Source organism: Gallus gallus, chromosome 4, assembly GCF_016699485.2.
Source record: "Gallus gallus isolate bGalGal1 chromosome 4, bGalGal1.mat.broiler.GRCg7b, whole genome shotgun sequence".
NCBI classification, from domain to species: Eukaryota; Metazoa; Chordata; class Aves; order Galliformes; family Phasianidae; genus Gallus; species Gallus gallus.
Window position 1 is genome coordinate 38,842,419 of NC_052535.1, and position 27,481 is coordinate 38,869,899.

The window sequence follows — 27,481 nt, forward strand, 5'->3', positions numbered from 1 at the left end:
ACCTGGAATGTTTTCAAGTAGTTTTTGCTGTGCTCGCTGTTTGGTCTCTTGCCTTTGTTCATCGCTCTTGGCAGTCGGTGGTGGTGCTAACTTTCCATTTGGCCAAAAAGCATCTCGAAACACACCAATATAGTAAACAAGCATTGCTTCACTGAACATCCAGTGTACAGTGTCACGGATTTGCCTGTAAAAAAGCATGGAAGTGAACACATCACATCTTATCCAAATCTGTTTTTTTTTTTTCCCCTACTAAAAAACAGTGGAAGCAATGCTTGTCTTCATGTAACATCTCAATTTACAAATGCCAATTCCACCAGCGTTACAGCACGCTGTACTGAGCAGCAGTGCTCTAAAACGGGGATCACTGCAGATAAATCTGACTGAGATAGACAGAAGGCTGCACTTCAGTGTAGCTTGCAAATACATATTCCACACAGAGCTACTGAGAGCCAGGTCATTCAGAAAAACAGGACAGTGGCTCATCACACATGCAAGGCTGCTTCACTGAGAAGTAAAGTCTCTCAGGGTTCCCCTGCCTCCCAGTTTCTTTCAAAAGTAAAGCCCTGTGTAGGGGAAAGAGTCCTGGGTAAATGGGCTGAAACATAATCCACATCTGTGGCTTCTCTACTCAACCGATCTGTAAACTGAGCCATGGAAAACAAACGTGGACTATCCTATACAACAGAGTGTCCAGATTATTATTATCGTTGATCTCAACAATTCTGCTCAGTTGCAGGTTCAATTCTCAAGTAACAGGTACTTACTTGTTGATGGTTCTTCCAAAAGTGACTTGTACTAGTGCAATTAATGTTTTTCTCACCCACTTAAACACTGCAATGATAAAAAAAGGACAGGAAATGAAGGTCACAGAGTTACTAACATTACAGAACCCATAATCACATCCCCCTAAAAACCCCAAACCAAAAAACCCATCCCTGCATTAAATGTGAACTAATGGTATGTGAGTGTCTTTTTTTCTTGGCTGTTTTCTCTGTACTGTTTGCTATACGGTTTTTAAGTCCTGCAGATGACAGAAACACATCTGCATTACGCATTTGCCACTGATACTACAGTAACGTTACAGCTGTAACGTTCAAGAATATTTTAAGTGTACTGAACTGTGAGACTGCCCAACCACTTTTTGTGCTAGAAGAAAAGGAAGACTTTCTGTACCCTACAACTACAATGCTGTATACTCAGCAGCAGCACTGCAATTCCAAAAAGCATTCTTCCATTATCAATTAAACGAACAAATGTGAGTGCTTCCTACTAATTAGTGGCTAATACTTCTTTCGCGCCGTTCACCATCATCAAAAGCAAAGCCTATATTTGGAATCTACATCTGTCATTTTTGGAAGGGGCTACATTTTGTAATAATTACTCTGTACCTAATTTTGTAAAGTGTCGAGTGTGGCTCCACATTCCAACAGAACCAAAGATAGTTTTCATCACTCAGTTACATCAAGAAGGAAAAAATCTGGTACCGAAAGGTGCCACAGTTATAGCATCTTTTCCATTATGCAAACTGTAGAAATGCATCCATAATGTGCTTAAAAATGGACATTAAAACCACACTGCTTCATTGGTGGCACATTCTGTGATGGAGTCATCTTTCCTTCCTCATAATCTGTATGTTGCAGTCTGCAGCCCACATACAGATGACATGCTGTTGTACTTCCCTATTTTCTCCAAATTCATTTTCATTAATGAAAAAGCATATTCTCTCCCTTACCAGTGGCATTTTTACTGCAACGTTACACTGTAATAGAACTTTTATTCTGAAGTTTAAAAGTGAGGAAGCATTGCAAAACAGCTCCTTGCCAGATTAGTTGGCTACAGAGGTTGCAAGAATATTTCAACTTTTTGAAACAGAAAAATGTGAATGAGAAAGCTTTCTTGGCCAACAGGTTCCACTAGCAAATAAGCACATTTACAGCTTACTTCCTCGCAGCTCAAAGATCTCCCCAATCAGCATGAAACACGGCTCAGCAATAGAGTCCCTTTTTCCATCCACCTCTTCCCCATAGTCCGACAGGTCACTGTCCTCTTCAGTTTCTTCCTAAGAACAGAGGGACAATGCAGGCACAGCATGACATTCATGACATTTCCTCAATACTGCTTTTTTTTCCCCCTTATCTTCTGGTTCAGAAAACCTCCTTTGTGACTTCATTTCTCTTATTTTGTTTTCTTTCTTTGCCTAACAGTGATGGACTTTCAATTGCCTATCATCCAAACCCTGCATGTACATGGGGCTGGAACTGGATGATCTTCAAGATCCCTTCCAACCCTCTCATTCTGGGATTTTACAGTCCTATCCTATAGCATCTCAGCTGTACACCAGAAGGTCTTACTCCTCCTTCCCATCATCCAAACCCCACCTTTGCAGTGCCCAGCATTGCCAAGCAGCAATAACTCTCTGTGTAAATGCAGGAAATGAAAAAAAAAATGATACTGATAATATTACAGAAAAAAGATCCCAGGGCCACACTGCTGTGCAAAAGGCAGGCATAACAGCATGATACATAGGCAGGAGTGCTGTCCATTGGACAGAGATGCATGCATATATAAAAGAGATTTTCATACATAGGAATAGGAAAACCTAGTGGGAGCAACGTGTTTCAAGATCAGTCATATTTCCAAGAAGAATGCAGATGATCAGGAAAGCACAGAGGAGAACTGTAAGAACTACAGATAACATAGCTAGGAGATGCTGAGGCTACTCAGTCTAAGAAATAAAAGAGTAAAAAACCCAAAGAAAGTAGTAACTCCTGATAAAGAGCGTGGTCCTCACCCAAACAGAGATTTTCTCTAAAGAAAGGGAGTGCTGCGTTTGCTGCAGACAGGACAAGAGCCGGTTGAATACAGTGAGATTTGGGTTAGATGGTAAGAACAGGCTTATAACCAAGGAGAGGGCTGAATACTGACACACTGCCCTGCGTGGCTGAAGAGCATCCATTGGTCACTGGAGGTTTAAATACACCCCAGATAAAGACTCGACAGTAATTTTGCTGGTATGGCTGAGCCTACTCAGAGCAGACGGGTGAATCTAATGACCCCTCTGTGGTCCCCGTTCTATTTTTCTGCTCAAGTGAATCCTCCCCCATTTAGAAAGTGTTGAACTCACTCTTATACTGTAATGGTGCATTTTCTATCCCCATTAACACTTCATAAACCCCCAAACCTATCTCTAGATAGCATCAGTTGTACTTTTCCTCTTATTTGTTTTTGATCCTGAGAACTAAGAACTCCATTCCAAATTCAGCCCCATTTAAGGAACCGGGTATCTGAGATCTGAAATTGCTGCAATACATAATCCTGAAAGCAGCACTCAAGAGGCTGATATTGTTGCTCTAGCACATATCTGAACAACGTGAGACAAGATGTAAAGTTATAAGAGAGCACGCTCTTCAGTAGAGTTCAAAATATGGAATAAAACAACACGGTCAAATAATAATACAAATGTAATCTGGCTTTTTTTCTTGAGGATGTTTCTCTATTAATTACTGCACTACTAACAGCTTCTTTGGTTTTTTGCTACTTCTACCTACTAGTCAGTATGGTGAGTATGAACTATTTTCCATCTTTAGAAGAACAGAAGTACTTCTGTCAAAATATAAAACGAGCATCTGAAACTTTATATTAATTCCTCTGAAATAATACGATGTGTTCATTGCCCAGGTGTGAATACAGTGCAGTTTTGGAAACATTCAGGATTTTTGTATTCCTGAGAGATGCAAGACCACCTTTTGTCTATTAACAGGCCAGCTCCATACAAGTTTCCCTAACTCCACTTAGCCTTGAGAAGGCCCATTCACTGCAGAAAACTACAGCACTTGGCAAAAGAATTGTTTCATGCAATATACAACTGCTGATGGAAGCAGATCCCTGGAGGTCGTATATCTGTAACACAACACATGACAGAGCACCGTGGAATTTTAATTTTAGTCAATAAGCTATTTTAGTCATTCCTCTTTTCTTTGTTGTGTTTTCAAAGACGAGGTTTTTTTTATGGCTTAGTATCAAATGTGCCAACCTGTTTGGCCACACGGGCTACCATCTGCATACACACATTCCCTCCGTGAGCCTGTACCATTTGCACACATTCTTCATCAAAACCAGCTTTGCTCCACAAGTTATTGCTGCCAAGAGAAGTATTCTACGAGAAAATCCTCCCTAAAACATGTATGTCTTAAGCATAGAAAGTGGGAAATACTAATAAATAATAAACAATCCCACATAGACTGCATTTCATTCACTTGTGATAGGTTGCACAGTTACCTATATTTATATCTCTACGTGTGCGTCAAAGGGCAGGAAGTTTATTAAAAACACCTTATAAATTCATGGACAGCTCTTCTCTCTGAATCTTTGTTCACTTAAGGTAAATTAAAAATGACCTTTGAAAAATGCCTTCCAACACTACCTGCCGTATTATAATAATGGCTCTCTCTGCTTACTCTAAGTAATTAAATCTGGGAAGATAACTTACCTCCTGATGAGAAAACCAGTCACAAGGAAGTCGCTCTAAAAATGATTGGAGTGAAAAAGATGACTTTTTTCCTTGCACGTCGATCACTTTGAGGTGTTCTGGAGAAGGGCTCAAGAAGGCATAAAGTGCTTCACTTTGACAGAGCCTCTCATCAGAGAGCAATTTCTGTGAAAGGAATACAGAGATTCTTTGTAAGGAACAAAATGCATCAGGCCAGCTATGATTAAGATAGCTCAAAAGTAGAACGAGAAAAAATAATCTGTCTGCCAGATTCTGACTATGACAATCTTATTTTAAGAAGCTCATCAAGCCTTTAATCTTACAACTTCCTTTTTAAAAACATGAAGTTTTAATTTCTAAGAAATTGGTTGTTAAGTGTTGTAGTTAAAAATGACAATTCCAGGACTCATTATTTATTACTACTTAGCTGGTCAACAATCAAATTAACTTACCTCTAGAGGACTGGCTACTGTCAGCCAAACTCATCTCAACTTCATGCATTTTAGATGACTCTCTCACCTAACAATGCCAATCCTCACAGCTGAGCTGTTTTGCTCTATGCTCTCCTTCTAGTCAATAGAGAGACCGCCCACCTGTCTGCATGCAGGCATAGAAGCTTTTGAGGAATTCCACCCTTCTATGCCATGAACTGAATTTCTCAAATATCTCACAGAAGTTTTTTTTAAGGCTACACACATCCCTGCAAAGAATGAACACGCACACACGGACTGCCTCAAGTCCTCACACCAGGCTGTAATTTCAGCAGGGTTACTGCCAACCTCTTCTTGCCCACAGGACAGAAGCAGCCACTCTTTAAAATGCTTCTGGTGACAGTGGATGAGCCAAAGGAAGAAGAAATTCCCTTTTTGTAGCCACCAGACTCCTGCATGCCAAAATGGCACTGGTCAAGTTAGCAGAAGCTGTTCTTAGTCTGTCACTGCTGGCACTAGCAGCACTACTCAGACCATGGGCAACCACTGGGCAGCCATCAGGGAGCAAGGGATATCACAGTTCTATCAGGAATATGAAGGAAGACAAGAGAGAAGGACAAAGCTTGCCACCTACATTTTGGTAAAGGATCATGACAGCACCTAAGAAGAAACCATGAAGATCCAGTCACCTAGTTTATAATTTCAGCACATTATTGGAAATAAATGGTTTTGGACACAACAAGTTGGCAATCTGTCCAAATTTGAAATCCTATCAGTTTAGGAATAAGTAAAGTTCACACTAAAAACTAAAGGAGTTCAATTCCAGTTCAGCCTCCATCCTAACTGTGAAAGAATCCAGATGATTGATAACATTACCCCCAAGAGAAGCGTTCATGGCAAACAGCAATGTTTAGTTGTCTGATAAGTCACTGGCAAATAGGAAGGTAACTCTGAGATCTAACACAACACTTTTCATATTGATATCTTCTGGCTAACACGGAACACATGAATTATGTGTGCTTGAGAATTCAAGTAATCTATTTTGAAAAGTAGCCATACATATAAAGAGTGCTGTAAAATAAAAAGAAAATGCTGCAAATGTAATTTGTAGGTGTTACCCAAGACCAAATTTGTCTACAGAAGCAAAACTGAACTCCCTCTCCAAGAATACCTTTCTATTTTAAAGAAATTAAATAACAAGGCTGTCCACCTGAGGCTCTAGGTGACCTAAAAACAGTAATCATACACTGCATTCAATTAAATTAACGCAATCTCAGCAGTATTAGCCTAGTTCACAGACATCCAACTCCAGCAAAAGCCAAGCCACTTCTCCCTCCACCCTGCAAGAGGCACAACTCCCCCTCTCCCTGCTGACAGCACCTCAAGCTAACTGGCTACACACACACACACCAAACCCAGACTGCATGGGACTAAGAAGGAAAATGCTCTGCCACCACTGACCCTTTGCGCTGCAGCCGCGACAGGGAAGGGGTGTGCAGTCTCTAAGATGGACCATCTGAAGTCTTGTTTGGAAAGAACAGAGAGGGGAAGATAGAAGAAAAAGACCTAAATGGCACACTAAGACCCCACAATGAGAGAAAGGACAGAGAGGCTACTCAGAAACTAGCAGGAAGTGTTGGAGATGGAGACATCATTCACCAAAGCACAATGGAGAACTAGGATTTTCCAAACAGTGGCTGTAAAAGTGTGGTGAAAGGAAAATAACCGTGGTCATCAAATCCTTTTAGGACAGAAGAGATGAACATACAGCTGTGTCTTAACCTCCAGTACTCTCATCACTCTGTGGTCTGCTTTCTTACCTGCAGAAAGTTATTAAGCTGGTTCTTAGACTTCTCCATGAACTTCTGGTCTATGGATTTGAAGGGCAGCTTGCTGAGCGAAGGCAACTGAACTTTCTTTAATGATGGAAAGCACTGTAGGAGAAAGGGCAGCTCACTTAATGCACGTGTGCAGAAAAACAACAGTGGTGCCAATTCTAAATGGAAATGAGACTCCATAGTCTCATCTGCCTTCCATATCCTGCTCAGCATGCTGAACACCTTTTCCTTACCCACTGTGGGCTGACACATCTAAACCTTTCCGCAACTCCCATCGCCACCATTATCAATCTTCTACAAGACAAAAGGGAGAGCGAATTAAGAGGAAACCTCCTCTGTTCCAAAAGACTGTCACTTTCAGTACCTCCCTCGAAGCCAGAGACAAAATTTAGTTTTTAAAACATTGATAGGTGGCAAGTGCATTATTTAGATGTTGGGTCAACTTCAGTAACATTCATTATTAAGAAAAAAAGCAAATAATTCTATGTACATTTGGCAGAGCCAAGATCTATGTGGATAATGAACCTAGAAAGAGTGAAAGCCAAAAGACTGGGCTAAAAACTGGTCATATTTTTGTGTGGTTTTCAGCGTTGGCTTTTTTCCACTCTCCATATACAACCCTGGCAACTTTTAGCAATCTGCATCCTCTCCCTCCCTTGAGATTCATACCTCACTGAGCTTCCGGTGTAGGTTCTGAAACTCACTGAGCTTCCTGGGAACAGTCCAGTTCTTAGTTTCAGCTCCACCGACTTCTTGTAAACTCACCAGGACAGAGTAACAGGGCACTTGTTCTCCATTCTCTTCTAAAACCTTATGGGGGAAAACAAAGAAGCCAACAAAAATACAGATAAGGTACAACTCTGAAGGGAAACAGTGGAACAATTTGTGCTGCCAGGTTGGCTTACAAATTCACTCACCGTCACTGCACAAAATGCACCTCCTCTTTGTGGAGGTGATACATCAGGCAATCTACAGAAAACTCAAACAGAAAACTATGCCAAAATGTCAAGTGCTAGTCCTAATATACAGGCAAGTAACAGAAAGGTGACTACAGAACGTCATTCTCACCCCACCTGTTTGAGGAAAGTAACCACATATTTAAGCTTTGCAGGCTTTTTTTATTTTATTATTTTTAAATACTTAACTAATCCATATAAAAGAATAGACATTAAAATTCCAAGAATTATGACACATTTTCTGAGATGCCTGTGGAAGTCTGACAACACTTAATGCCTATGACAGGTGATTTGAAGAGCTGCTGTGACACCAGTGCAGAAGGTACACGGTTAAAATGTATCTGCATCTTGTACAACTGCTCAGCTGCACTAGGAGAACATTCTCTGCAATGCATTCTTCCTATATCTGTCCATGGAAACTGGGAAACCCTATCTGACTGCTGGGATTCACATCTCTCTAGAGAAAGGTGTAGCAGCATCCTGACAGAACACAGAGCTCCAGCTTCAACTTCCAAAAACATACATGGTTCCAAACACAGTTATCTGGGGAATTGCCTTCCTGCTTTCTCAGCTAGAACACTGCAAAAAGAGCTGCTTGAATAGCAGCTTCCAACACGTGGCTCAGAAAGAATAGAGTCTGCTGGGAAGGTACCCACCCTTTCTACTCTGAGTTAGATTGGGTTTGTGTTTGCAAGCGACTTGAAAACATTCACTGCAGCTACCTTTGAAAAATGGGAGATCGGTGCTGGAAACGCTGATCTGAGCAACTTACAGTCAGATATAAAGCACTCTCTTTCTGGGTATCCTATTCTAGTCCCTTGAAAAAGCAGTACCATTAAATATTGTATTACGAAGTGCAAAAAGCGTGCATCTTTGAAGCATACTGGAGAGACAATCATGCTCAAGTGCAAAAGCATGGTATTATAGCATGAGGCAGCTCTAATGAAAAACTGTGCTATTAAGATAGTAAGTTAGTTTACCCAACGCCAAAGCCTGCTCATATACACACAGGTATTTTAATAACTCCACTACAACAGAGTCTGGGGACTGGAAATGTTCCTATATGCAATATATTAATCACTTGGGAAAGAAAGGAGATCAGAAGAAGTTGTCTTTTTGCCCCCAAGCAAATACATAGCACACACTTACACAAAGGTAAAAGGAAAACATATGCAATTTTTTTTATCCTTCTCTTTCTGCAAGTTGGAGCTGCTGCAGAAGATGAAAACCCATAAAAACCATACCTCGCCTGAGATGATGAAGGCTTTCCACATGCCAAGATTCTCACACCACCAGTCTGTTCTCGCAATGTGCAACTGAAGGTCGTTATGCTCTCTCTCCATCAGAGTGATCTCATCCTTCAGCTTAGAAACAATCTGCAGAAGAGATTTATCGATTACCATTGGAAGAAAAAGCTTGGGTGGCACACCTAGTCACGTTTCCAAGGCCACTATTCAGAAAGGCAAAAACATGCAGAAGACCAGTTTACATGCAGAAGAAAATCGTGACAGTAGACTTGTACAGTACATTAACCTCAAAGATCAGCTCCAATATTACAATGAAAAACCATGTCAGAAAGGCATACTGTCACAGTATAAAAAAGGCACATTAGATAGGACTATTTATTACACAATTCATATATGTTTTATTCAAACTTGAAATTGCAATTACTGCAACACCACTTACTGAAGGTGTCCTCCCTACCATTTTCCCATTTGATACATACAATGAGATGGAAGAGCTTGGGAATAGATTATATTTCCAGGAACACAGCTATGGTAACATTTACCCAAGTAGCTACCACTTAGTTAGTTTCCAAAACTCACTTCAGTTTTGGAAGAGTGGAGGACTTACTTTTGTGGAAATCATGCATTGAAAAAAAAACAAGATCTCATCAGCACATAGCTCACAGCCAATATCAAAAAGGAGAAATAGTATATCTTACAGTATCAGCAAAAATAACTATACATAATCCCAGGAAACGGTATATAGAAAGGGTAAAAGTATACATAAAGTGTGGCATCAGAAACACAGTGGAAGCAGCTATTTTTTAATAATATGATATACTGCCCCATCTCATTTATGAGCCTTTGCTGTAAAACTTCTAGCACAGGGGCACATCCTGGCAGCAGATTGTACAGTGACAGTAAGAGTCTTTCTCACAGTTTGTCTGGTAGAAGGCAGGAGATCATCTATATGACTGATCCATAAAAGCCTTCCCACAGATATCTAACAATCAGGATATATATATTTTTTTTTTTATCACAGAATTACCAAAGTTGGAAAAGACCTCCAAGATCATCCAGTCCAACCGTCCCTCTACCATCAGTATTCTCACACTAAACCATGTTCTATGTACATATATATATACGTATGTAAATGTAAGTATACCAATATCATGTTCACTGCTGGTATAGATCCACTGGGAATACAGAAGACCTGAACATGTTAACATCAAGAAATGCCTCCACCTCTGTCAGGAGTTATGTGGAAGCGGGACGGACTTCAGCTCAATACAACCCTGCTTCATGTCAGTACTCATGTGATACAGCTTCACTTTGAAAGCACTAGGAAGCACTCTGCAAAACATGAAGCTTTTGCCTTGCTGCTGAAGATTGAACTCTAGAAAGAACACGGCTGTTGCATATTTCCAGTGACTCCTGCTGAATGAGATGGGACCAGACTCATAGACCTGAGGGGGACAGCACATGTGCTTCAGAATGTGCTTCAGACATCAGACAGACAGGCACACAAGCAGCAGGACCTCAGCCACACAGATCAGGCTTCTTCACATGGCACAGGCCTTGTACAAACACAGCACTGCCTGAGACTGCATGTGACATTCAGCTCCTCATCTCATCCCCTTCCATGTTGTCCTCACTGCTCTTCATGTTCCACAGAAAGAAGTGAAAAATCAGACTCCTTCCTAGAGAGCACCTTCTTTTAAATCTAGCAGTATCCCCCCTGAAGCCCATGTCAGCAGTTTTTGTCCTTGGCCAGCTAGCACCTGAGGTGCGCGGTACTACAGGCCCACGTGCTTTGCGCAGGTCTCACAGCAAAGGTATTTCAAAAAGACAAAGCTAATGACTCTGAACAGCTTAAGATTTCAAAAGGCGTTACAGAATGTGCTTACAACTGCGGACCTTCATACAGAGTTAAAAAATAAAGCCCTTGTGACAGCACAGGATGGCTGTAGAGATGCTGGAACAGTCCAGAGGCGGGCCACAAGAATGCTCAGAGGGCTGCAGCACCTCCCCTATGAAGGAAAGCTGAGGGAGCTGGGCTTGTTCAGTCTGGAAAAAAGGCAGTGGGGAAACCCTATTACAGCTATCCAGTACTTGAAGGGAGCTTACAAGCAGGAGTGAGACCGACTTTTCACTGTCTGATAGTAAAAGGATCAGGAGGAGTAGCTTTAAACTAAAAGAGGGGAGATTTAGGCTAGATGTTAGGAGAAAATTCTTTATTCACGAGACCCTGGCACAGCCTGCCCAGATGGGCTATGGCAGAGAGAAGGTGTGGAATGACAGAGGGAGTGAAGCTGGCCACTGCAGCCTCCAAGGCTACTGCCCACACCCTGCTTTAGAGGCATGCATCCCTGGAGCAGTGAGAATGAGTGGGCTGGCAACTTCTGTTCAGACCAGCAGTGCTGCACTCACCCCATGTGAAATAATGAAAGAAGGAAGGAAAAGCCAAGCCCTGAGCCATGGTGTACTCCCAGGCCATTTCAGACATCCCCCCAAAATCTCAGGCTGATGAAAGTATACACTGCAGCTTTCTCCCGACTCCTTATAAAGGAAATTAGTCACTTTCGTGGGCCTTTCATTCCTTTATTTAAGCAAGCCCATTGCATATTGGGAGATCATGACATGGCTGTGCTACTTGCAAGACAGCAGAGGGAGCAGCAGTTAAGGAGCACAGCCCTACACTGCAGCGCTGCAGATGCAGCGAGGACTCAAGAGCCAGCTGCCACGAACAATTGATTGTACAGGTGTAAGTGGGCAGAGATGCAAGGAAGAAACCTGATTTGCTGTGGACAGAGCAACAAGACTATGGGAGGAGAGGTCATTGTGTTATAACAGAATTTAAATCACATCTGCAGCTTTAAAATAAATGGAAAAATGAAACAGTTATCACCAAGCTGTTTGCACTTTTAAAAACAGGGTGAACAAAAAAGACATCAGACTTGCCCGGAAAGGACCTGGTATGACTAGATATTACATAAACAATATTAAAAAAGGACTGAAGACAACCAAGGTACTCACCTTTTTGTTGGGTTTTGGTGAATTACATATGGAATTTAGAGCCTGTTTCTTATATTTAAGCTTGTCATTTAGTTGGCGAAGCTTATTTACAGCATAACTGGCCTGCTCATTAATCCTTGTGCTGCATTCTTCAGTAGCTTCTCCACAACCTTGGCTCTAGAAGCAGAGAATGGGGACGACTGCATTATTAAGGTGAGAAAAGGACAAATTTCTCGTTTGCTCCAAATGCAGTTCATGTGTAAGAACATTTATTCTTCATATAGATGAACGTGTAGATCTAATGGCATATGTAATAAGTTCTAGCATAACCATCAGATCCAACATAAGAAATAAGAATGTCAAACTATCATTTATACTACAGCTGCATGAAACTCCTCCAAACAAAAATGACCTTTGAGCTAAGACTGTGGTGTAAGTGACGGGAAGAATCAAAGTTTCTTTTAAAAGCAACACCAGCTCAGTAACTTGATATTCAGAACCAAATAGGACAGCAAACACTCAGCCCTGAGCTGGAAGGAAATGAGGCAAGGAGAAAAAATAAAATCAGAGCTTTAACACACAGTCCTGCATCCAGCAAACCTTCATGAAACAGATTTACCAGTCAGTAGAACCAGCTAACCACATCCTTTCTCTTCATAAACAGATTTTACTGCTGTTTTTAGAAACGCTAAGAAAAAACGCGTCAAAAGCACATATGTGTTACCTAAATTCAGTAAGCATTTTCTCATACTCACGCAAACAAACCAACTGATTTTCCCCATCTGCTGCACTGCAAGCACATGGAAAAAAAAAATACAGAACTTCACACCTTCCAGCAACTTCCTCTTTAACACCTTGTGACATTTGCCTTAACTTCCCTGTTCTTGCTGTAGCTCCTCAAATAGGACTGAAGAGGCTGAGATCCAGCAAACAGCACTGTGATGCAGCCACCATCAGCAATGCCATCCTCAAAAAGCTGAGGTTTGCCTGTGGCTGAATGGATCTTAATTTTATCAGTGGGATGAATCTAATCCCAGGAACCAGGGGCGGACTTCTGGGTTATTTAATGATATTTTCACTAAATAAGTTTCATCTCATTTTGGCATACAGCTAACAGAAGGAAATCTGAGTTTACATCTTAGCGAAATAAATTTGAGACAGGATAGAGTGGCAGCAATAATTAACCTCCTCAGTTTGGCCTTCCTATAGGAGGGTAACGTAAGGCAGAAATCAGGAGTTCTAGGCTAAGAAATTCATGCCCTTTTCCAGCTCTGCCTTTGTCTCTTATGTGGCTGAGCAAATATTAGCTGTATGCCCTGTCCTGTCTGTTCTGCGTTATCTGTAAACTCGGTGAGTCACAGCCTGCTTCCAAGCACACGTACAGAGCTCAGCTCACAGCTTCTTATTGTCTCCTGGCACTACAGTAATACAAATAATAATTATTAGCAACACCAGACTTTATTCAAAACTCCACTGACCATAAACTAAACACTTGAACCTGCACGGAAGCACAGACGTCATATAGAATCAGAAATACTAGTTTCAACAGGGAAGAGCTGGCAGCTGCTCACACCAAGTCTGGCTTCAGTCACCAAAGGACTGCATTTAATTACAAAGCAGTGAGGCTCTGCTCCCAGAGGAAGGCTGTAAGATCCGTCATTAAATGATTCTGAGCCTTTCAGCAGGAAAAAAGTGCTGAATGTAAGTTTGTCATTTTATGATAGCAAGTTACTTCCATTAAAATTATCAGATTTGTCAAATATACAATCAATGTACTCAAAGCTAAGACCGTAATAGATTGTGCTGCTTTCACCTTATCCACTGCACAACTTCCATTTCCACTAGATCTCCAGAACACAGACTTGGGACTCTGCACTGAACTGCTACAGAGCTCCAGCACAGCCTCTGGGCTTGTTCTGTTTGCTTCTGTGTCTTTACTTGTGACCCTTAAATGGAGCTTCGTCCATGATACAAATAGTGATGACAGATGAGAAGGAAGAGCTTGTTCCAGCAGCAGCAGGACCAGCAGAGCATGCCCTCACCTGGTTTGGTCTTCTCACTTCTCATCAGGGCTCACGTTTGTGCCCTCAACCCAGAAGGGCACTACATAGCTTTTACCCCAACAGATAAATGAATGGAAACTGAACACACACAGTTCCCACAGTGCCCCAGGAAGCGTGAATATAGGCCACCAAAATCGAAACCAGCCCCAAAACAACCAGTACTCGCTAACTACATGGAACCCTCTAGGCACAGCAAACTCAGCTGTGGTTTCTTACATGTGGGGGGAAAAAAGGCTGTTTACTAGCTAGTAGCTGGTATTTTCACCCACATTTCAAAGGCTATTGGGAACTTCTAGAGGAATAACTCGCTGTAATTTATTCTCACCCCAAATACCCTGAAGCCCGGCGCAGAGCCATTAGGATCACTCTATAGTAGATGATGCTCTGACAGCACATGAAACTTCATACTTAGCTTGTAACTAAAAAAATGCAGAAAAACTTCAACCACAGAAAAAAATTTGGCCATATTTTAATCTTTAAGGTTTCACAGCAAACACAGCCTTCAAACATGGCATGCATTTAATCAAGTACCGAGAGGAAGAACAGATGATGCTTATGTCCAAAATCTGATTGTTTCAGCAGTAAACATTATCTGACAGTCAGTTCAGCCCTAAAGCATGGTGTCAGTTTTCCTTGAGAAATGGTTACCACCACTGGTGAGAATGATGAGAGTCTGAATAAAATACATGAAAAGAATAAAAAAGGTACAGCTCAGAACAGAAAGTGCTGTGCAAAAAGACTAACAGCATTTCCTCCAAGTCCCAACCGGTGCCAAGAAAAGGGCAGGACGTTCCTGACATACCTACCACTCTCAACACACAGCTGGGTCAGCCATGAAAAAAGAAAGCAGGTCTCGACTACTTGGTCAAGGAAAAGGACTCTGGGGGAAATGAACAATAAAAAAGTTGAGCAAGCTCTCAAAATTTGTATGAGAAGTAATTTCTTTACAACAGCTCATCTGAAGAAGTTAAAGTAATATTTAAACAGTAAGCAAGAAAGCCTTAGGCTTTGGAATGCCAGCCTAAGCATTTAGAAGCAGTTATCAGTGCCTCTGGATTCTGCTCTCCTTTTTCTCACTTAGATTCAGTTTTTGACAAACCCAGTACACGTCACTCTGTTCTGAGCAAAATGAAGATGTTATGAAGTGGCAGCTTAAGTGAAAGACGCTCACCAGCCGGAGAGATGCCTTTGTCAAAGTGTTCTTAGATCAAAATAACCAGTTGCCCACGTGACTGATTTAGAGAAACCACTGGAAATGCCTGCCCCAAGGCAGCAGCTGTTGGGTTACTGCTTGGCATTTGAAATGCTCTGTTTTACGATCTCCAGTCGCACTGCTATTGTGATCAGTTTATTCTTCCAACACAGCCTATTGGTTTGTTCCATAAATTAATAAAAAACACTAAGATTCTATTTTTTCCTTTTTACCTTTCTTCTTTTTTTGCCACCTGCTTAGTACCTAGCATGTGCGAGGGGGGCAGGAATGGAGAGTGTCCAAGAGAAATGTACAAAATCACTGACACTTCCTTGACTGACAAATCAAACAGCTGAGTTTGTATGAGGTATCTCGCATTCTGTGCTGCTAAAAAGCAAAATGAAAGATAAGGAATAGAAAAGGCTTAGAAATCCAAATTATGTACTTCTAACTAATTTAAAGTTGTCGGCCATTTTGCACCGTTTTGTTTCAAAGAGGCTGCAAACACTGAGTTTATCCAATGAAACTACAGAAGAGATAATATTTATAAACATCAGGAAAAAAAGAAACCCAAAGCTCAGGGACAGAAGATGCTTCCACACACTTTAAGCAGGGTCATCTCCAGCTCAATGTAACTAAGCAATGTTGAAAGAAATTGTCAGCGTGACTCACAGCTTCGTCTTTGTCCTCAGGAGTCACTTGGACAGAACTTCTTTCCTCTTCCTTCTTGACTGATCTCTCATATAAATCACTGACGATAAATGAGGGGTAGTATCTGTCCTTCAGAGTTTCGTAAACATCTGCCTGAATTCTGTAGAATACTTCAATGCCTTTATTACCCACAAGACTTTGCTCTATTTCTTTATAAAGTGATTTTTCCACAGGTATTTCTCTGCTTTCCACAAAAAAATTCTGGTAAATGTCACTCACCAGCTGAGGTATTTCAGCCTGCAAAGCAAGGAGGGGGAGAGGGAGAAGAGAATAATAAGTAACATTCACAATACCAGAATGGCTCTGGATCCAGGTGCATAACTTGGAGGGTGATCACGCTGATTTCATGCCCAGATGAATGAGCATATTTGTGAACCTCCTACTGAGATCAGGCACTCTGCCTGTGCACCTGTGCAGAACAGTCCATTTCACAAGGTAAGCACTGATATTTGTTAAGTGAAGAAACAGCTGTGTTCTAAAAAAAAAAATCAAAGCTTCCACACCCATTACTTTTAAAAGCACACCAGAGAAACATACCAGTACAGGAAGCTGAGTATTTCCAAAATACAAAACAAATCTATTGCACACTTTCTTTCTGGTGGAGACAAATTAGTACTTTTGCCTGCGAGGTATCTTTTTTTATAGATCATGTTGCCACATAAAATACAAACAGTCAACTATTATCACTATCAAAGAAATCCACAATTTTTAATTGCCATATTATCCTTGAACATTAAGCTAAAAAAGTCCAAAATTGCTCAGTACCCATCCTATAGCATTGCTATTTTAAAAGCAAGCAGATATTCTGGTTCATATACAAGCCACATGGACTTGCAAGTTTTTCCCACCTTGTTAGCACTCCTCAGGTTCTCCACAGACTCCCACAGATCAATCAAAGCCACCTTATCCATTCTGTCCATATAGATTCGAAAATGCTCTCGGTATGAAGGGTTGGCCAAAATTTCTTCAAACTGAAGAATCTGAAGAAAAAAGTGTAAAACCTCTGAAAATACCTATCTGGCACCGAACAGCAAATCATTGGTCTAGAGTAGGGTAACTAAGGTAATCAAACTATGCTTCTAAGGTGAAGTTCTTAAGATCCTGAATTCTTTCACTTGCTGCCCACAGGTTTTCAAGTACTTAAGCCACACTTTGTGTACAGAATTTAAGAGCTGAAGACATTATGCTTATGTCCTCTTGTTATCCAAAACAGACAGCTGTACACACATGGGAAACATCAAAAAAAAAGACAACTGGTTGTAGTTTGCTCATCTTCTGCTCTGAAAAGTTTACGTTCTTTCTTTGCTACTCATAAATCACAGTGACAACTCTGTGGATTTGGAGAAAGGCAAATGACAGTCACTACTCTTTAATTTTAAGGAAGAACAATAAGCATTCACCTCTCCGATTTTTCTCCCCCAAAGCAACATCCATCTCAATCCAATAGGAGGCAGCTTGTACATGGGAAAAATTCAGTCTTACAAGTTTCAAAATGGCATTCTTAGATAAGTCTGTCTTTTTCAGAATGCCTTGAATAATCCTCAAATATCTTTTCCTCATACCATTGTTCGTGGTTCGTTGTAATAATTCATTTACAGACACTACATCTCAAATTAATTTTGGTATTCAGGGCTTCATTGTGAGCTCGCTCAGCTTTTCTCAGTTTGCTACTTGATGTGGAAGCCCACCCCTGCCACAAGACACACCACCTTCAGCCAACAGCAAAAGAGTAATTCCAGTTCTCCTTCCTCTGGTACTTCACAGCAACTCTTACTATTCATGGATCATAGCTACACTAAGGAGACACTACAGCTCCATAGGCTATGTCACAGATGTGGCCATGATTATTTGTGCCCTGGTACAACAGCCACAAACAAGTTATTTGCTAAATGAGCACAGACAAGAAGAACTCAATTAAGTTACTGCAGTGCTGTGCAAGTACAATTTCTAAGAAAAAGGTCCAGGAGGAGATTAGAAGAGACGCTTTATATATTACACTAATTAAAGTTCTATTTTCTCTGAAAGCAAATCTAACAACCAGGGCACAGTGTAAATCAGTATCAGAGCTACTGACAACTGAGATGCAGGTGGTAGCTGAGTGTCTTTGTTCATTAAACATTTGATTATAATTTACACATTTGAAATCATGGGTCAAGTGAAATGTGCAAAATCAGTACAATCTTGTGACTCGTACATATTTATGAAAGAAAAAAGTGACACTTTTGTAATTATTGTCTGCTATGAAAAAAAGTATTTCAAAGCACATCATTTTTGCTTCTTAAACCTGTAACAGGAAAACTGACAACTCCAGATAATCCATCCTCACATTTAAGACCACAATCAGAGCATAAAGCCTTACCAGCACCTCTATTACTGCCCTAGAACTGCACGAAAGAAGAAGTAGGAAGCAAAAATGAAACCAAAATATGCATTTAGGCCACTAGTCGATTTATTCTTTATTCAGCTAGTACCAAACATTTCCCAGAGTTAATGATGTATTCAAGCTCCTCAGTAAATGTCTGTTTCTGACCTATTTCATACATGTTAAAGGAAGGCAAAATCCCAGTTTCTTCTACAGGAGCTAGCTTTTCTGCAGGTTAAGCACTAGCTTAGAAGAAAAGCTTTCACACCCAGGCTTCACTGAGAAGTTAGGGGGCCAGCAGCAGCAACTTCAACATCAATTTATCTGCTAAGTCTGGAGGGAACACTTTGTCCTGTTGCTGTGAAAATCCCGAGTATTCAAACAAAAACTGCCTGTGTAGAAGGGGCTGGGAGCCTTTAAGAGTTCAGACTGCAGCTACTACAATACAGGTAATGGATGGGAAGGAATGACAGTGAAGGCAAAGCCAAGCCCTAGGCATTTCATTGTGCTCAGAGAAGAGCAGCATGGCCACTGCCTTCAATATAGCCTTCCTGAGCCTATTTTCTGGTCACACTGCACTGGGAACAATAGAACAGAAAAGTAAGTTTCCCATTTACTTCTCTGACATGGGCGAGGGGGAGGTTCTATGGTTTCTTCGTAGAAGCATAACAAAATACCTGCAGAGGCAGAACAGCACTAGATCCTATCACTTCCACTGCCAGTACAATTGTCAGCACCCCTACCCAGTGCAGCTTTGCTACCTGACCCCGTTTCTCTAACAATTGTTTGCCACCATGTATCTATCCTGGAAAGCACAGACCCTGAACAGTCTGCTCAGAGGCATCCGTGCCTTTCAAGGTTCTGCCATATGCTTCTCTCTGCACTACTTGCTCCATTCAACTTCAGAAAACAGTCCTGGCCTGCCTCAGAACAACCTCTGACAACTGTCTGAAATGGCTCTTGAAAGACGAGTGGAGGGTGGGGAGCTGCCCTCTTTCAAACCACAATGAACAATGCATAACAGGTAAGAAACAACAGAAAAAGATACATAAAAAGATAAAAATCTTCTAATCAGAATACAGAAATTGCTGTGCTTTGCCCAGAGGGGCAGAGTAAATTACACAAGGAAGCAACTAAACAAAATTTAGCCAGACTAATTAGCTATGATTTTATTTTTGTAGCTGCTGACTAATGCAACAGCAATTATGCTTGTTGTTTTGTTGGCTTTTATTTCCATTCCTAGAATAGAGAGTGACGTAGAAAATAAGTAGTCAACAGCCTTAAGAGTTCTTCCTGCAGGGACTGCTCTTAGTTTTACTAGTTACTTTCAACAAGTAAGTGTTTGCTTCTGGGTACTTTTGAGTAACTCAGTATTTACAAAACCCACAGGTATTTCCTACAGTAAATATAACAAGAGGCAAAGAAACATTGCACACACATTGGTGAACTCTTCTGAAACGAAGTTGCTGCCACAACCTCATGAATTCCCTGCAGCCCGTATGCCATCTAATCCTGGTGTCCCATGGTCAGCAACATTCCAACTTGAATGATCAGTGAGCCTTTCCAGATACTACAGTGGTTATTTCCCAAGATAAAACATACAGCAATTAATTTACACTCCATTCCTGGGGGAAGGGAGGATTAATGACAGCAGGGTTAATACGAACCAGTGCTAACACACTTAGAGTGACCTTCAAGCGATGTAAGTGCTATTCAATTCATACCTTCTGACTTTGAGAGCCATCACCTTCATCAGAAAAGCCATCTTCCTGTTGATCATAAGCAGGCCCTCCCAGGAACCTTATTCTCTTCTCACATTGCTTCTTTGCCACCGTCAACTGATTAATATACCTCTTCATGTTGCGAGCTCTCAGCAGGTCAGCTTTCATTGCAGCAGTTTCTTTCCCTTTTGAATCTGAGAACAAAGCAAATCAGAGATCATTTTTTACAAGGCAAAAGCTTTATCTCCTCAGTGCCTCTGTGCCCCGTGTGATCACAGCATTTGTCATTTGGGAATCAACTGTGCCCATGAGTACAGCTGCTGTGAAGTTTGTATATGAATTAGAAGGATTATTTCAAAATGTTCTCCAATGATGCCTCATGTGTTTATATAAAGCAGTTCAGGAAAAAAAAAACGTCCATTGAATGCTGATTACTTCAACTCTCTCACCATCATTTGCTACAAGATACAGATTCTAAGTTTTTACTACAGGTTGTACATTTCTCAGACAGCGTTAGGGTGCTACCTGCAGCCATGGTGCACAATAACTCACGGAGAGGATAGTTTATGTATCTCACTGAACATAACAATGACTGAACATGAGCACCAGACTCAATCCCTCCCAGCTCAGCATTCCACATTCCCATGCCTATCACTTGTAAATCCAAATTTCTTGAGCTTGATGCAAATAGCACAACATACAGTTTCACCTCCAGCCCACTTGAAAAGTTGAGATGACTAAAAAAGGTCTAATAATGCCCCAGCAAGACTGTACAAATTCTGTTGAGTAGTGAAGTAATGAGAAAGACAGTCAGCTGAACAAGGCTTGGTAACAGAAGGATGATGTCTGTGTATTCTATTTAGTTATAAAAGACAAAGCAAAACAAAACCTAGCAGATAAAGCATATTAAAAAAACCTACTGAGTTGAAATCATGCCTGTTTTATAGCTGCAGGGTGCAACTAATTCACATTTCTACATTGGTTTTAATATCATCCTATTCCAGAAAGCATTCCTGCTTTTTCAGGCTGCAGATAAGAGCTCTGTAGCAAAGTACTTGGGCTTGTATTCAGCTCAGGATTAATTCACTGCTCAGGGATAAATGACAGAGATGTATTCTGCTATTTTTTTTGAAATATCAAATGTAGTAAAATGTTGTGGACAAAAACAGCATTCCATTTGCAGAACAGCTACAAGAAAGAAACAACCACACAGCTAGATTCTGTGAATGCATTCAAAGAAAAAGGAAACCTCTTTGGAATGACTTCAAATAGGTACTTGAAATATATTTATAATACACTGAACTCTCTTTCAGATTTTCTTTTTTTTTTTTCCCATTTATTTTCCCCTAAAAGCAATATGTAAATAACTGCATGAGTTTTGCCCTTCATATACTGAAGGGCAACTCAAAGTGTGTAGAGTTCCCTAAATCCCTACATATAACGTGAATCCTGATATACTCCCAAAATACTTTACTGTTTTCTTAATCTTACTTCATTTGCTGCATGTATTTATACACGTTGGTATGGAAGCTTCCTGATTCAAGGACCGTTAGTGTCTTATTTGCTAAGTATCATTTACATCTGAACTGCCATATAATAGTGAACTATACAGATAATATTAACTGAAGCAAAGGATAAAATGAGTTTACCATGAAAGAAATAAGCCATCTGTTTTCCTGGCATGTTATCTCCACAGGGAAGTCAACAGAGCATTTAATTTAGTGTTTCAGCTCCCTGACCGGAGGTACCAGTAGTACTGAGGGAAAAGGAGAGGAGAACAACAAAAGGAAAAAACCTGAAGCACAAAATAGCTCTCCCTCACAATTAAATATACTGACAATACAAATACATGCACAGCAGATTGAATTTGAAAGATTAAAACCCAGCATTTCCCCTGCTCCACCCAACTCCAAGATGGTTTCTGGAAGTTCACAGTTCTCTCAATAGCTTCAATACTTTGGGCTCAAAATGCATACATACTGACAAGCATAGGCCTGACAGAACCACTGCCCAAATCCTCCTCACCTCTCCTTTCAGCTATGGTGCCTACAGGTAGACCAACACACCCTCATCCCCTGCGTCAGCTAAGCTGCTACGCACAGTAGAATCGTTAAGGTTGGAAAAGACTTCTAAGATGATCTAGTCCCACTGTCCACCTTCCACCAATATTGCCCACTAATCCACATTCCTCAGTACTACATCTTCAAGTTCTTTAGATGTCACCATGGATGGTGACTCCAGCACCTCCCTCAGCAGCTTGTGCCAATGCACTATCATCCTTTTAGAGAAATGTTTCCTAACATCTAACCTGAACCTCCCCTGGTACAACTCCTCAGCCTCCTCTTATGACTGAATCTTTCTCCCTTACCCCTCTGCAGACACAGCTGCCACTCTGCAGAGCTCAAAAATGGACACTTTCCAAGTCCACGACCAATGCTATATGATGACCTACTTAAAACTTCCTTAGTAAAGAACAACATGTTCTCAGAGGGCTTTAGAAGAAAACGTCCTTACTGTGTTAAGTCTTACCATCCTGTGATTGTAGAAGGCCTCGAGGAAAGAAAAAACAAACCCTACACCACATCCATTTCCTGAGATGAATTACTTTCAAAACATCTTCACACCTATAAGGAGCCACTCCAATGTCAGAACCACTTGGGGTGGAGAGTTGAAGATCCCACTGCCAACCCACTCCTGTCAGCAGGACAGCCTGGCAGTGAGGTCCCTCTGCCAACAAACAGGAGGCTCACAGTGAGCTTGCTGCTCACTGCAGCAAGCAGTGGACTCTTTTCAATCCATCCTCTCCTATTACCACAGTACTGAAATACAAATACGAGCCTTTTCACCAATTCTGAGAATCATCAGTACATTTGCTACATTCAGATATCCTGGCAAAAGCCAATTAAAACCAGAACATCACAGAAGCAGCAGCTTGCATTTACTCACATGCCCTTTGGTAATCACCAATAAAGGGAAGAGAAGCAGACATATGCTACTAATGTTCCACCATCATGCACGGAAAGAAAATGAAAGATTTGGACAGTTCTTTTTGTTTGTTTTTACCAGCAAAACTTTACAGTTTTTGGATGGGTCGTCCCCCCCCCCCTTGAAAACAAACAAACGAAAAACCTGCTCCTCATCAGCCAAATGAGACACACAGTTCCTCCACAAGCTGCACATGATTTTTCCAGCAGCAGCTAATCAGGAACCTCTTTACAGTCCGCTTCTCCACGGAAGCGGCATACAAAAGCTTCTCATTTTAATCTCAGTTACTCGGCAAAAATGTAACTCAAATGGAAACAAGTCCTGTTCCTTTAGAGCTTCCAGAAAGACAGATGCCTGTCACCTGGCAACAAGCACAGCAGCACCGACTCCTCTGTCTCTCCAGTCTGTGGAGGAACACTGCACATCCATGACTTCGTATGCGTTTCTGTAGGACCTTTTTGCAAGAGCTGAGCTTAGCAGCATGCACTGCCTACTTGATGCGAAGATGAAGTTCCACTGAGTGTTTAAGTCACTACCGGGACATTTAACAAGTACCACAAGTTTACAGAAAGATAATAGAATTGTACATCTACCTGACCACCACAGGGCTCATCAAAAGAGTACGTAAAGGAGGGCAATCTCCAAACACCTCTCAAACACCGACCGATAGCCGTGGGGCATCGACCACCTCACCAGGAAGCCTGTCCCGGTGTTTGACCACCTCACGGTAAAGAAATGTTGCCTCACATCCAGTCTGAATCTGCCCTGGAACAGCTGGTGCTGCTCCCATACATCCTAGATCACTGTGACATCTTTAATATCATGAACTCTCTGGTCTAGCATTATTTGTTTTCCTCCAAAGGTTTCACAACTCCTTGGAAAAAATGCTACAAGTATCTTGGATGGATTCAGGATTCCTTGTCAAATCCATTAAGTCACTTAAACATCCACTCTACAATGTAAATAAGTACTGATCAAATCACTCAGGTTACACACGTGTGTCATCTGCTCACCCAGAAGACAGAACTGCAGACAAGAGAGAACACAGAGGTTAAAAGTAGTTTGAGTTACTAATCAAGTATCACTCCTAATTCAAGCCTCAGTCCCTTCTGTACACTCTCTTAAGCATGACAATGTTTTGACTTTCAGAACTTGATCTGTCCATGAGCATAAAGGATGGTTCAAGCTATCAAAACTGCATTGAACCCCTAATATTTCAGCCAACAGATCTGGGGGAAAGGCCTTAAAGGGATGTTACAGGGAATTTAGGTGCTGATCCTTCGAAACATGTAGCGCAACACACCCTTCCACATCACAGTGGCAGTATGGTAAATTTGAGCATGGGAGAAAGTATGTTCTTTACAGCTACATAACCCTAACCACATATAGCCTCTATGTTCCTCTTGGTCACTTCTGTCCAACTAGTCAGCCGTCCTCCCACCCTCTTTTGGCTATCACTAGCTCACACAGAGGATCTCAGGAAGAGGAAGAAGTAGATCCTCTGGGGAACTCATTTGAAAATCACAAATGAAAACAAATCAGTCTGCCATGATCAGAGTCACTTCATCTCCATCCACAAGAATCACACAGGCGTGGCCACACCAGAGCTGAGTGAGTGGAGGATTCCATCCATGTATCCATGCAAATACAGTTGTATGTAACCCTTTAATCACTGCCAACAAGCTATGCAAAAATAACTGTGTATCCCTATGTAGGGGATGGTGTGGTGTGAAGGCATAATCTAGTTTTGTTGTAATTAAGTTAGATGACATCTGTAATGCACTGGAATGGAGAAGTATCCATTTTACTCCACCCAAAATTATCATCTTGACAAAACCCACACATCACAATCCACTCTTCCAAGTTAGCCTGAAGCCTGACTTTCCAAAACGAAAGCCCCTTTCTAAAGCTGAACATTCAAGCACCTTTCAGAACTACAGTACATAATGAAGCTTACCCACAGACAGCTCTGTTTCTGCATAAGTCTTCAGCTCCATTTACAAAAGCAAGTATCTAGACACATACTGGAAATGCTCAGCAGGAGAAACCTACTGTCACTCAGTAGGTTTTTTCATTCAGAAATAAATGGCTGCTTATTCAACCTGTCTCACAATACCTGCTTGAAAAGGAACAATTTTCTCAACAGGGCTGTTCTGTGGTCAGTTACAGCGTGGTGTCTGAAAAACTGTTCTGAACTGCCATGTGAGGATGGCTTCTGGTCATGCTGTCACACAGACATTGGAGGACAAAGAGAAGTAGAAGGTAAATCAAATAAATCCATTCAGAATATTGGAAGCTGTGAAGAGATTTGCTCAGTTTTACCTGAAGACAACTATATGCCTTCACTGATTTGATGCTGTTGTTTCTGTTTTAAACAGCATCCAGTAAGAAGGGTTTCCTGTAGAATTCTCTAACAGCCATCAGTAAGAGATGAAAAAGTTTTGTCTGTTAAAATGCAGGTCTAGTATATTTACATTACAATAAACGTCAAACTATTTTAGCAACTTACTTTGTAGCTATTTCATGATTGTTTCTGAAAGCCTTTAGAAAAATTAAGACCTACTCTTCCTTCTAGAAGCACAGGCCCTCTCCAACTCATGCCACAGTTCCTGGTCTAGATTGATCCTCTCACAAAACTGCTTTCCTACAGTTTCCTACAGCAAACCAACTTTCAGACATGCATTTGTAGTTTTTCAAAACGTAAAGGATACACATTTTGTAAAGAAAAATGGATTTTAAAATGGAGGCTCAAATTTGATTCAGTACTTCCAAGAGATCAATTCTTAACAAAAGGTAAGATGAAGGGAAAGTTGGATTTTGGTTTTCATTTTTCAGGAAGACGTAGAAAGATGTTATTCTTCCAACCAGAGCGCATGCAGTTCAAGAAGAGCACAGTCCAAAAATATCAACAGGAAGAAATAAGGATGAGTAAAAAGCAAACCTCCTTCTATAGTCATTGCTGCAATGATCCTGACAGCTTCGGAGGAGGGTATATGGAAGGAGGGTTAGGAGAAAAAGCAAATGCTGAAAAAGCAAAAAGCAATCTTGTGCATGCGTGAATGGGGAAATGTTAGAAGTTGTTACCTTGTTTGTTGACACTACAACAGCCTGCATAACTCCAAAAATAAATTGTCAACACCTCTGCAAACATTAATACTACACTAGGTTTCTTACTGTTCAGCTTTAGCAATGACTGGAAGCAATCCTGGACACAGAAGTTACATCACCCATCTACAACAGGCATTGGACTGTAAACCTCTGAAATTATTCTGTCTCAGCCCTTTAAGATATTTGACTCTCTCAGGAAGTCACATGCAAAACATACTGCTTAAAATGGATCGGATGCTTTTGTACGCTTTCCTTTGCTCTCCTAGGCTAACATGCCAGGTGATAAAATCTGAAAAGAAAGACGACCCTATAGCATGCTATTTTTTCCACTGGATATGGTTTAATGCAATGATGTTCAGAAGTACTTTCTGCTTTTCTTAAAAAGCTTTAACAGCTAGACATCTTGCCAACAGGTGGCACCAACACAAATTAAGTACTTTGTCCTTGCTGAGGGACAAATATTCCTCTCAAACACTTCTGGGCACTGGTATTAAATGCATACTTCGTTGTTACTGGATCAAGCCATACAAAGTCAGGGAACTGTAGGTTATATCAGAAGTCATCACAATCTGTAGTGTGGCCCTCAAGTAACTCATTCTTAAACAATAAACACCTAATATTTTTTGTAAACTAAAATATCTCTGGTCTTGTCAAAGGTACACACTTCTGCTCAGTCCTGTTTATTGCTGGTCCTGGACTTGCACAGCTTACTTCATTTACATAGCAGCTAGGCACTCATTGCTGTGGAAGACTGTCCACTCATGCTGCATCAACCACTCCTCTCAGTTGTTGCTGTACCTTTTCTTACTGAAAACACCATGTCAGGAAAATCCCATACCTCAAGCTGTTTGTGTACAAATTATTCTTTATGTGCCCTAAGTCAACACCCAGGCACTAGTGATGAAGGTGCATTCTCACAACACAACTTTGCCACCAGAAAATGGAAATAGTTAGGAGTTAAGACTATCCTCAGGCTGGAATCAAAGTGAAGAGGTGACCACTACACAAAAGACAACAGCTCATTTACTAGTAGAAAAAGGGCAAAATCACACACACACCAGTCACACAATTACAGATAAGCAAACAGATACGGGGGAAAGAGATTTAAAAAAGAAAAATGGGACTGTGCAAACACTTCCATTTTGCAAAAAGCTTATGTTTATAGCTATTCACCATGAAATCTAGCAGTCGCAAGGCAGCGATATGCTCTGGCATTAAGAAAGGAAACTCTGAAATGGTGAAACTACTTATGTGGTGGTCTGTTCTATGAGCATTGATTTTCTTGTTTGGTTGTGTTTTTTTTCCTACATGACAAAGATGTGCTCTGCATGTGTGTTTACTCCAATTTTTAAGGAAAGTACCACAGATCCTTTTTCTTTGAACT

General features: G+C 41.0%; 1 protein-coding gene and 1 long non-coding RNA gene across 3 annotated transcripts in view; one reads left to right on the top strand and one right to left on the bottom strand.

Annotated features, from left to right (window-relative positions):
- The window catches only part of SNX25 (sorting nexin 25), a 62,514-nt gene that overhangs the window by 2,357 nt on the left and 32,676 nt on the right, over positions 1 to 27,481 (bottom strand). For both annotated transcript variants that reach the window (XM_015276561.4, XM_046940774.1), the window contains exons 7-17: positions 20,008 to 20,198; positions 16,770 to 16,901; positions 15,883 to 16,158; positions 11,977 to 12,132; positions 8,959 to 9,090; positions 7,428 to 7,568; positions 6,741 to 6,854; positions 4,490 to 4,654; positions 1,942 to 2,059; positions 765 to 831; positions 3 to 184 (exon numbers count right to left, since the gene is read on the bottom strand). In XM_015276561.4, coding sequence (XP_015132047.2) covers positions 3 to 184; positions 765 to 831; positions 1,942 to 2,059; positions 4,490 to 4,654; positions 6,741 to 6,854; positions 7,428 to 7,568; positions 8,959 to 9,090; positions 11,977 to 12,132; positions 15,883 to 16,158; positions 16,770 to 16,901; positions 20,008 to 20,198 — 1,674 coding nt within the window. The remainder of the gene's footprint in view (positions 1 to 2; positions 185 to 764; positions 832 to 1,941; positions 2,060 to 4,489; positions 4,655 to 6,740; positions 6,855 to 7,427; positions 7,569 to 8,958; positions 9,091 to 11,976; positions 12,133 to 15,882; positions 16,159 to 16,769; positions 16,902 to 20,007; positions 20,199 to 27,481) is intronic.
- LOC121110734 lies at positions 23,135 to 26,824 on the top strand. The gene is made up of 3 exons (XR_005859467.1): positions 23,135 to 23,716; positions 25,136 to 25,251; positions 26,754 to 26,824. It is a non-coding gene; the product is annotated as an uncharacterized LOC121110734 (long non-coding RNA).